The sequence below is a fragment of the Anoplophora glabripennis genome, unplaced genomic scaffold (genome assembly GCF_000390285.2).
Source record: "Anoplophora glabripennis isolate ALB-LARVAE unplaced genomic scaffold, Agla_2.0 scaffold743, whole genome shotgun sequence".
Taxonomy (NCBI): Eukaryota; Metazoa; Arthropoda; class Insecta; order Coleoptera; family Cerambycidae; genus Anoplophora; species Anoplophora glabripennis.
Window position 1 is genome coordinate 76,235 of NW_019416819.1, and position 11,886 is coordinate 88,120.

General features: G+C 33.2%; 1 protein-coding gene across 1 annotated transcript; it reads right to left on the minus strand.

The window, feature by feature from the left end:
* Positions 1–3,609: 3,609 nt before the first annotated feature.
* On the minus strand, positions 3,610–5,069 carry LOC108913172 (facilitated trehalose transporter Tret1-2 homolog). The gene is made up of 2 exons (XM_023455509.1): positions 5,043–5,069; positions 3,610–4,980 (listed from the first exon to the last, which is right to left on the minus strand). Exons 1-2 carry the CDS (start codon positions 5,067–5,069, stop codon positions 3,610–3,612), a joined length of 1,398 nt encoding a protein of 465 aa, XP_023311277.1.
* Between the last annotated feature and the right edge of the window lie 6,817 nt (positions 5,070–11,886).

The following is an 11,886-nucleotide window of genomic DNA, read 5'->3' on the forward strand; positions in this document are numbered from 1 at the left end:
AAATTGTTATATTTAATACTCGAGTGGTATTAACGAACTGGACCACATGAATGTTATTAAAATTCTAATTGTCTTATATCGACCAAAATCTCATATAATCTAGTTTAAAGCCAATAATTGTTTAATATGTTATACAGTTTCTTTAATCAAAATATAATTAATTTTAATGATTGTTTGGATTTGATATATGTGACCGTCTCTAGATTGATATGTTCATGAAAAACAACATTATATGGGAGTATGTATTTGATTATTGAAGGAAAAACATTTATTAAAATGAATCCACATTACATTTTTCATAGATAACAACTTTAATATATTTTAATACGCTCAATATAGATCCTTTGAAAAACAATATGTCGGAGGTCGAATTAATAATAACATCTAATAAATAAAGCAAAATATATGCAAAAGTAATACCTAATTTAGATAATTGTTGATATAGCTCAATTATGTTTGAGAAAGAGGAATTATTATTTGCCTTACTAAAATATCATAAGTTAAGTACTATATTTACAATGTTGATGATGAGGATCAAAACTTTCTTTTGAAGAATTTATAAAAAAATTTGTTATATAATTCTTATAGAATTAATCAACTTGAGCTTTAAGTTCATTAATTATGATACACTTGTTCCAAAACTGATTTAATAACAAATTATTAAGCTGGGTAGATTCTTGTCCGATGTTTCGAACTTGATCGTAACTTTTGTTTCTTAACAACTTTTCCTGGTATTTTGCCGTACCAGGCATTTTATTTTAGATACAATGTACGAACTAAACTGTAACATATACAGAGAAACAAATTTTCCACTCTATTTATTGTAATAGAATTTTCTATAAAATACAGAAATATTTATTTAATATATAGAGAAAGAAACTATGTAGTTGTGAGGTTTAGCTTGCATTGAAAAATGTGGAAGTTATGAAAATAATAGATATACATTAGAAATTAAATATGAAAATTTTTTTCTCATACACTTTATTGGATGTAGTATTTATATGTATTATATTTTTTAATGATCCTTTATTATAGTCATTTTTGTCTTTATTAATATCTGAATCTTTGTTACAATACCAAAGAGAGAATGATTGAAGATTTTGACTATTTTAAGTACCTATATTTTAAAAAGTTCCGTGACGTTTTAAAGAATTATTTTGCAATTGTGACACCAAAACTTTTTTTGTTTTTCAGTTAGGCATAGCATTTATTTTTAGTTTTATTAGCATATAGTAGTTTTTCAAATTTATCTGATTTGTCCACAAAATTACTTGTTTAAATCACAAAAATTTCTAAAAAGAAGATGGTTCGTTTCAGAATAGAGATAACTTACATCAATAACACAATTTTGTATATAACTTACCTTATATTTTTGTACTAATAGCACAAATATAATAATTATACAGGGTGATTCAGAACTTCCAAAAATATCCAAAAAAAAATCTGGATGTACAGGGGACCCTTACAAATACAATTTTGTAAAGAAAAAATCAAAAAGGGCAGTTCGAAAATGATTTAAAAATACACTTCTGTACGGCACTGGAAACTGGTCCACTGTAAAACCTGACCTCACACAATGCGACCGGCATAGCGGTGTGATAAAAACGGACAAAAACTTTCGCAAGGAAAGAAATACCTATGTAAATAGAATTTTATCGCACCTATTTTATATTGGCAAATTCAACTGCTTTTGCTTTTATTAATTAATAAAATTAATTTGTGTTTTTAAATAATAAAATCATTTGACATACCCGATGTTACAACAATAATTGTTCAAAATTTTATCCACTAACGTGTAAACACATTTGGGTCCGTCTTACTCAGTTTCTACGAACTAACACAAATGTTGTCTTGCTTCACCATAAATGTTTCACCATAAATTAAAACGATATCCTTGAACTTCGAGTTGCTATACATGCAAACCATTTTTGACACTAACTACCCATTTTTGACACTAACTACTAAAAGAACTATTGAACAGATAACAGGTAAATACTATTGCAACGACGATTGCAAAATCCGATTTCAGTATTCGGAGTCTCTGAGGCCACGTGGCTCTCTACGCGCATTGCGAATGATGCTAGAGACTACAGTTGTCCAGCTATGTAGTCGTTGAATGTACTATAACTTCAATAATATTTTCTCGGAAACTAAGGAGTTTACAAAATTTTTTTTTTACGATATTGACTCCATTTCTCATGCCGCATCTATTCCCAAATTTTTTTGGATAAGTTCTGAATCACTGTATAAAACGTATATAAGATTTTCTATTAATTTCAATGCAAATATTAGGTATTTTTTCCTAAAATAATACATTTTATCCATTGAAGCGGCGGCGGTGGTTGGAGTAGATAAAATTCTGAACGAAAATCTATTCCTACGAAATCGTATGATCGTACGAAATGAACTGATGAAAACAAACTATTCTGATGTCGTAACTTTTTTGAGAAAATTAAAAACATAAAACTTACTTATTGCTATCACAGTTATGTAAGAAAAAATCCAGTACGACTGCCATTAGAAAAAAAGGATAGTATAAATGACTAAAAAACAAAAGATAATCTGGAATAGTGATTGAAATTAATATCTATCGTGCTAGCAAAATAAAAATGACAATTTGAATTTGCAGCAAAATTCTATCTCTTCTAATAATTGCGACACCTATGCATAAAATTTGGGACACACTGTATATAGTAGTAAAAATTAAATTATATCGAAGGTCTGTTTAATTCGTTAATTCTTAATTGTATTACAAAAATCATTAATGGAAGAGTATTGTCTAAAAGTTTCGTTATTTTGGTTCTAGTTCTCTATTAAGGCAGTTTTGTTTTGACATAGGTGAGTTAGTACAAAATATATCTCTGAAATGTATCTAGTAGATTGCGCAGGGAATAATGAAATAGAAAAGAAGACTACAGAAAAATAGTTAATACTGCTAAGGAGAAACAATTAATATTTTTATTTCACGCGATATGTTTTTTATATTATATATGCCACACCTCTCATTTCTTAAAATGAAAGTTTATGGATATGTGTTATTGATAAAGGTTTACCTTTGCAGTAACGATAATCTAAATTATTTTAAATTAGTTTCTTTACAGTTTATTTTGATTTAAACTTTATAGGTGCCTTTATAGATATGTCGATAATGAATATATATTAATTATTGTAACCATCGACACAATTTTAAAATAATGTTATTTTCCTAGTTCTGTTTTTTCATTAGGATCTGTAAATTAAACAAGTATATATTTCAAATTATGATACCTATAACCCAAATAATGTTGTTTTCATTATCTCCCTTTCTTAAAAAATATTTCACATTAAATATGGATACAGCCAAATACCAATAATAAACGTTGTTAATTACATATGTAGTAATAATATGTTTTTATTTATTAAATTAAATAGGCCGTTATTTTAGCAAAAAAAAAATATCTGGACCGAAAGGTAAGGTATCACAAGTGAAAGGGCTTAGTATACAATAACATAAATAAGTTTCCATCGATTCAAGCAGAATTTCGTCAAACAAAGTCACACAAACAATCGCTAGCAATATCTCTCTACAACACTAATTGATATTTTGTGGGTTTGTTTTGTGGCGTTTGATCACCTGGCTGCATCAATCTCGGTCAAATCGCGACCTTTTGTTTCTGGCACACAGCAAACAATAAAACAGAGCCCGCCTACTGAAATATATGCGTATAACCAGAAAGCCCCGTGTAAGCCCAGCAACTCTTTAAAATCTACAAATGTTTTGACTCCAACGAAAGCACACAAATAGCTAAAACAAGTGGCTAATGCCGTACCCAAACCGCGATGTTCTAGGGAAAATAGTTCGCTGACAAGTAACCAAGAAATAGGGCTTATTCCAAGAGAGAAAGCTACAGTGAACACTAAAACACACAGAAGTGGAATCCAATCTAAATTTGGAATCATTTTAGGATTCGCAGCTTCGTAATATGCAAAGGATCCGAAGGATGCTAAAGCCAGCGTCATAAGTACACTGGAAGCCACTAATAGAGGTAACCTTCCGGCAGAATCTACTAGTAATCCAGATAGCAAAGACGACAAAAGCTGCACTACGGCTACAGCCACTGCTGCACTGTGTGGATTAGTTCCGCCGAAAGTTTCTTTAAAGACACTTACCATGTAAAAGTTAAAGGCATTAGCTCCGGAAAATCGTTGAAAGAACATTAACCCGCAGGCAATCAGTGCCGGAGTTCGTAAGGTTTCAATTAGCAGTTTTGGATTTGTCGGAACGGGTCGAGTAATTACGTGAGCTTGAAGAACAGCCAGCTCCAGCTGTAAATCGGCTGTGTCTCCTCGAAGCCAGCGAAGTGCTTTTTCGGCTTCAACATCTTGTCCCCTGAGCACTAACCAGCCGGGGCTTTCTGGTACTCTCCACAAAACTATGCACATTGTCACTGGTGCCAAGGCTATAAGACCCGCTAGTTGCCGCCAGTCTAAAAAGGCTCCAGCGGCGAAAGCTACGAGTACGCCCGTGTGGGCCGCTACTTTTAATAGTGCACTTAGGCCGCCTCGTATGGAGGGAGCTGCAATTTCACTTACATAAACTTGAGCAGAGAGTTGGACAATTGCCACTAAAAAGCCGCTAAAGAAAGCGGCGAAACACATTACTTCAACACTTACTGCAAACACGGTTATGATCCAGCAGATGGATAATGGTGCCCCAGCAAGAACTAGGGTTCGACGTCGTCCCCATCGCAGTGCTATACCTCCAACTGGAGCACCAAATAATGCTCCAAGTAAAGAGAGGGATGCAAGCCATGACGCTTGTTGACCACTCACAGGAAAGGCATCGGCGTCACGTTGCTGTAGTGATGCTATGGCAGGAGAACTATATCCTTTTCCCAAACCGGATGCAAGGGGACCCAGGCTCACCGCCAGAGAAGCTAGGACTTGCCCCATATATTCTGGCTTGCCGGTCACAAAAAGTTGTCTTCCAGGTCCCGCCACCTACGACGTAAATGTTAAGATACACGTGAATTTCTTACCGTACGAGACGATTCTCTGCTTACCGTGTGAGTATATAAGTTACGGGTCATATCTGTACTGCACGTGAACAGCGCTACATTGCGCGGCGACTGTCTTATTCTTCTATCTCATCCCAGTCCAGGGTGTTGTTCACGTCTGCAGTGTGCAGCCCAGGTGGTGGATACGACAGGATTGTGCCATGCCCGCGATTAACTCGATTCCCACAGTACTGCGAACGGGGGTTCAAAGGAAGCTGTCGTGCGCACAGTTTAGTTGGGGGTAGAGCGGGGAGCATCTACAATATCGACCCACTATTCCCGATGCGGTCCAGACCGCGCCAACAAATTCATTATTGTGTTGCTTTTGCGTATCAACTATACCAAATTTATTTTCAGTCACGTCTTTTGTTATCTATATATATGTAGTAGACGATAGGGAATGCCGTCAGAATTTCTAATTTCAGTAAAAACACGACTGTTGCCGATTATTTTTTACTGGCAATCCCTTATCTGCAACGACCAAAGTTTGCTGCGCTTACGAAAGTTCTGCTTTATCTGTGCCATCGAGTCAACTCATTTATTACTTTGGAAAAGTGTTTCTCAAAGTAAAAGTTTTTAATGTAGTCTGCAGATTGATTTGCATAAGTGATGTTCCAGGCAATTTTATTGAAAATGATGTAGCGTCTTTGTTATCGCAGTTACAGTTCATAATATCAATATTTTGCATTAAATATATTAATAGCATGAAAAACGTATAGGTAACTTTTGCTTCATTCATGAGAATTAATAATTATAGGCATAAATTGCCGAGTGATGCTAATCATTCGCTTGGTTTTATTAACTTTATCATTTAAATGGTGAAATCAATAAAAAGCCAATAGCCAATAAAGAATAAGCCAATAAGAAATTACTTTTGGATCAAAATGGACAGACTCTTTACTATGTACAGACAAAATTCTAAAAAGTTCAAATTGCATTAATATTTAAATACTGAATTGGTAGCAATACTATCAACTGATAAATTACAGCAGAAAACGAATAAAGATAATGCTGTTCAGTGATGCACTCACGTTTAGCAGTCTTTATTTAGCGTATTTTTTTTTATAATTTCTACTGTTTACGAGATATCAATAATTAAAAATCACTTTTTCAAAAATCTCAGTCTTCATATCATAGTGAATGGAGTTAGATAGGTTTTTCTTCAAAAGGAACATATCCAAAGTTATTTTGCAGAACGACAATTTATAGACACCATTCATGTTACTCAAATTTTGAACCGCTATAAACATTTTTGTAAATTGTCATAAATTGAAATCATCCTGCAAAGTAACTTCAGATATTAAAAAAGAAATTAGAAATAAATCACTGAGCAAATGGATGGATGGATGGATGGATGGATGGATGGATGGATGGATGGATGAATGGATGGATGGACGGATGGATGGAGGACGGGAGGGACGGACAGACAGACGGATACATGGGTGGACAGATGGATGGACGGATGGATGCATGCATGAAGGAATGAACGAATGTGAATTAATGAATAAGTTAACGAATGAATGAATGAATAGATGGATGGATGAATGAATCAATGAATGAATGAACGAATGATTGAATGAATGATTGAATAAATGATCGAATGAATGAATGAATGAATGGATGAATGAATGAAGGAAGGAAATAATGAATGAACGAATGAACGAACAATAAATAAAAATCATATATCGATTCTAATAAAATACAGTTGTTGCATTTTAGTTATTTTACGTCCAGTTTTTAGTTATCTTAATAGAGAATCCTGCACAGAATATATTTCATTATATAAAAAAATAAATAAGAAAAACAAATGAAATTATTTAGGACTTCTTAACCAAATAAAAAAACGATGTACTCAAATTTATGTATGTACAGGTATATCAATAATTCCATTAGGTATTTCAGAAATTTATTTTTATCTCGTTAATGTTGATTTTCGTTCAATCATTAATTAGTTATACCAAACTGAGTTTACGGAATTAGTGTTAAATTTGCAATTCGCTCTAAATACAGATACCTATCATTTAATCATATTTACAGCCCGTATAAAATCAATATGAGTACCAGATAGAGTGGGTAGAGTATAACCCAAATACCACAAAAGAGCAGTTTTGTCTTTGTTTCTCTGAAATCAGATATATTTTTGATTCATAATTTTTATATATTATACAAGGCCGATGGAAGTAAAATTTGATAGAGGTCAAAAGAATATGTTCGATGTGATGAAAGCAAATTGTATTGTTGCTTGATTGCTACTTCTTTATACCTTCAATGAATTTTTTGTTCGATGATTGTGTTGATGTCGGAAGATGGAAAAATTAGAAGAACAAAAAAATAAAGAAAGAAAAAAAATTGATGAGTTGGAAGTTGAAAGTTGGGTTTACCATAGAATCATTTTATCTAGTTCAGTATTGTGCTGTCAGATTTTCATTTTAACATTTAATCAACTATGAACTAACTGAATTTCAAAGGGATTGATATTTTTATGTAAGTCGTTACAACAGGAGTACATCCTTATATGGTTTTGATAAAAAATATAGGGGAAGGTGTTGACCATGTGGACATTTTTCATTTTGCCGGTTGTGTTACGGTGATTATCAATTTCAATTTAAAATAATGACTGCGTATTATTAGTGGCCTTCCTGTCATCAAAGTTTGCATATTGAAGTATAATTAGTAATTGTTTTTTTATTGAAAAAAAAATTAATTTTCGATGAATTTTGTCCACAGGTACCCCATGCAGGGGTACATGTGGACAAACATGGTCCGCATGTGGACAAGTATGAAAAATATGGCAAACTATAGTTTTAATAAATGCATTTTATTATCTACAAAACTTACATACCATTACTTCACGTAAAATAATTTGATTTTCAGAAAATAAATACTAATTTTTACATTAAAGTAGGTACTCGTACAAACATAAAACAATTTAGGCTACATAACACAAATTTGAACTAATAACAAAGTTAGTTTACACAAAGTGTAGTAGTGTGTTTCTACATGGCCTACATAATACTTAAGGATTTTTTTGGTTGCAAATCTGACTAGAACATAATCAAGAATATTCTCTTTCACAGATTCTTCGTCACTTGACATATCTGCGGTGATTAAATTAGACACGTCACTATCTGAACTTGACTCATAATTCAAAACTTGAATTTTTGTTGTAGTATTTTGATCAACTCTTCTACGTTTCCATTCTTGCTTTCGTCGTTTTTCTTCTTCTAATTGTTCTAGTCTGCCTTTTTCCGGAGTTTCTGTTAATATTTTTGTTGATCCTCTATTCTTGTATGATCTTTTCTTCTTAACAATGTTTAAGCGTCTAGGAAGTGGTTTTATCTGTTCAGGGGTTAAAACTGTAGCTGAACAGTTTTGTTTGTCACTCTCAACAAATTGCAGATTTTTATTATCGACAGCGGTCTCCGTTTCTGCTAACACAGTTCCCTGTAAGGAAGGGGCAGATGACTGCACTTCAAGGGTTTCGTTTATAGATGACAAAGAATATGAGGAAGTAAAATCGCTCTCAGCAAAACAGTCCCTATCAAATGGCAATATGCCAGCGTTTTTAAATCCTCCTAAAATATTTTTTCTCGAAAAAGCCACATCAAATGCTTTGGCAGTTAGACTAGCTATTTCATAAATTGATATTCGTCTACCAGGGTTAGAAAGAAGCCAACTGTTGAATGTTTCACGCAACTTTGATTTAAATGGTCCATAGACTGCAACATCGAGAAGCTGCAGCCTACGAGTGGTATGAGGAGGGAACGTGAGTAATACGATACCATTTTCAAGGCAGTATAATACCACATCAAGAGACACATGACTGACATGGTTGTCTAGTATTAGTAATACATAGTTTTCTTTATTGCAATGTGTATGATTCTTGACATGTTTAATAACATCCATAAAAAGAGTTGAGGTCATCCATCCCGTCTGTTGAGCTAAACCTAAACTACCAGGTGGTGCACCATTTAGAAAACAGTCTTTGTACCTCTGCCTGGGAAATATATAAACAGGGGGTAATGCATTACCATCTGCAGCAATTATCCCGCAAAATGTTACTAATTCTCCCCTTTCAGCGGAGACAGCTTGCCCAACCTGTTTAGTTCCTTTTTCTGCGACAATTTTTGGAGCCTGTAGAACGGTATTCACCCCACATTCGTCAAGATTAAGTATATTTGAGGCTTTGAACTTATATTTGTCCAACAGTTTTTCCAAATTATCGAAAAACTCTTCAACATTTTTCTTATTGAAATTTGATAGCCTAGCCATGCTAGTGTTTTCGGGCTTTCTGAGTGACAAAGTTTGATGACGAGACATAAATCCGCTCAACCATTCTATTCCTGCTAGCTCTTGGATGTCCCATGAAGAATGATACTTTTTGTTAAGCCTTTTTGCATACAAATAAGCCAATTCTCTAATCCGATACATTGTTAAACCATATTGAAGCTTGGAACAACACTGTTTTATATATTCGCACAACATATTTTCTTCGGCTTTAGAGAATATCTGTGTAGTTGTATATTTTGAATCGTAATCATAGATTCTAGTTTTAATATCATAAGATTGTTCCACAAATGATTCGGCATCCTGTTTAGAAGTCCCTGCTTCTGATGAAGCTTCATGTACAGGTTCTTCAATTACGGCTGACCCAGTAACTTCGCTGTTTCTTTGTCAACTGCTAGGTTTGTATTATTTATTTGCCTTTCCTCGCGAAATTTTTTTAGCCTAAAATTTAATGAAATTAGTAGATAATGTGGCAATTATTTAGAATATAGGTACCCATACCTTTTATGCAATAAAGACTTAGTCAGATTATGCACTCGCGCAGCTTCCCTAATTTTAAAGTTCCTGTATAGAACGTCATTCATGGCTGCTGCAATTGTCTCCTCTGATATCAAATGACGTTCTGTTTTTCTAGGATTATTCCGGGGCATTTTCTCTAAGTAGGTAGGTATTTACTCCTAAAGAAAAAGTTACTTAGATAAATTCATGATAAAAAAAATAGGTTCCTTATTTTTGGTAAAATATAAAAACTAAATAATTCTGTGGGAAACATAATGGGGTGCATGTGGACACTGTCCACATGTACCTCACTAGGCGTGTCCACACCCTCCTCACTCGTCAATTTTGTCTGAATGAGATTATAAAATTTTAGGTTAGCATAGTTGGGATTTTAAAATGTTACAGAAGTATAGGTAAATGATATAACAATATTCGGGTAAAGTATAAGTCAGCTCAAATTATACAACAAAATGGAATGCCTTTACAAATATTATTATAAAAACTTACTTTTTGGGCAACAAAACACAAAATAATCTTCAGCCCCTTAACAGATCTACACTCACTAATTAAATCAGAAATACAATACACTTACGTATGCATCATCTCTTGCGCAAAAGCTGAACCCAACAACTTATGTGGTTTAAAAGAAAACTTCACTGTCCACATGTACCCCGTGTCCACATGGTCAACACGATCCCCTATAAACTTTTTTAAATCATATCTAGCAAATAGACACCAAATTGTAAAACTAAACAATAATTTTTCTCAAATATCTGAAATTAGTTCTTGAGTTTTTCAGGGGTCGGTGCTCGGACCTGTCCTATTTTTAGTTTATACAGCGGATATTTTTGAAAATATAAAATTTGCCAAAGCCCACTGTTATGCAGATAATACACAGTTATTCTTTTCTTTTGATCCAAAATATATTCAAGCGGAAGTAGGAAATATTAATAAAGATCTTAAATCACTTGAGGGATATTCGAAAAATCACTACTTAAAACTTAATGCTAGCAAATGTGCTGTGATTTGCTTCTGTAACGGAAGACATAGAGAGATTGTTAAAACTAACATGAGATTGGTTTTGTCTGATACAGTGTTGCCAATTGAGTGTAGACTGAAAAGTCTGGGTTTAATATACGATGAACATTTAAGGTTCAACCAACACGCCAGCTTGCTTGTAAAAAAATCATATGTGGCTCTAAAACTCTTGTATAACAACATAAATCGAATCATTAGTGATGTCTGTATTAAATTATGGCAATATTATATACTATAGTGCGTTAGACTGTTACACTAAGAATCGACATCAAAAAATACAGAATAGTTGCTGGAGGTACATATACCGTTTGCGTAAATATGATCGAGTTTCGGATAGAATAAATAATCTCCAATGGTTACGAATGGAAAATATTTTTAAATACAATGTATCTGTTTTTGTTCATCGTATTTTAACTACTTGTTCCCCGACCTATCTGCGTGAAAAGCTAGCATACCGACACAACGTTCTTAGTAGGAATTTGAGATGTACAAATAATTTATGTTTGCCTGCGCATCGTTTAGCTAAGTTTCGTGCATCTTTTATTTACAATGCGGTTAAAATTTATAATAATATAAGAGACTCATTCTATTTCAACAAACATTTTAAATGTTTTTGTTTTTTTTATTTACTGGCGATTGATCATTTGAACTTTTTTCTTTTTTTATACACTTGACCTACACTGTTAAATTAAATTAAATTTTGTTGTATTATAATTTAAGTATATATGTACCTGTACTAATATATGTTTTTTATTTTAAGATGTAAATGTAGAAATTCGTATATAAAGCTGTTAGTATTAATGTAACTGTAGTCTTCTAAAGGGTTGAGTAGATTAGCCACGGCTAGACTCCGCTTTTAGAAAATGTATTTGTACCTGCTTATGTTCACATTTTCTAATAAAGACAATTATTATTATTCCGTGAAAATGTAACTGGGCAGGTATATCGGCAGCAAATATTGTTACCATTTTTTGAGGAACTTCACGACGATGAAATCCATCATGGATACTTTCAGCAAGATGGCGCA

What these genes read in the sequence shown, in the direction of transcription:
- LOC108913172 (XM_023455509.1), bottom strand. Translation starts at nt 5,069, where the DNA reads ATGACCCGTAACTTATATACTCACACG. An exon ending in GTAACTTATATACTCACACG is followed by an intron (nt 4,981 to 5,042) that starts GTAAGCAGAGAA and finishes TTTACGTCGTAG; the next exon opens with GTGGCGGGACCTGGAAGACA.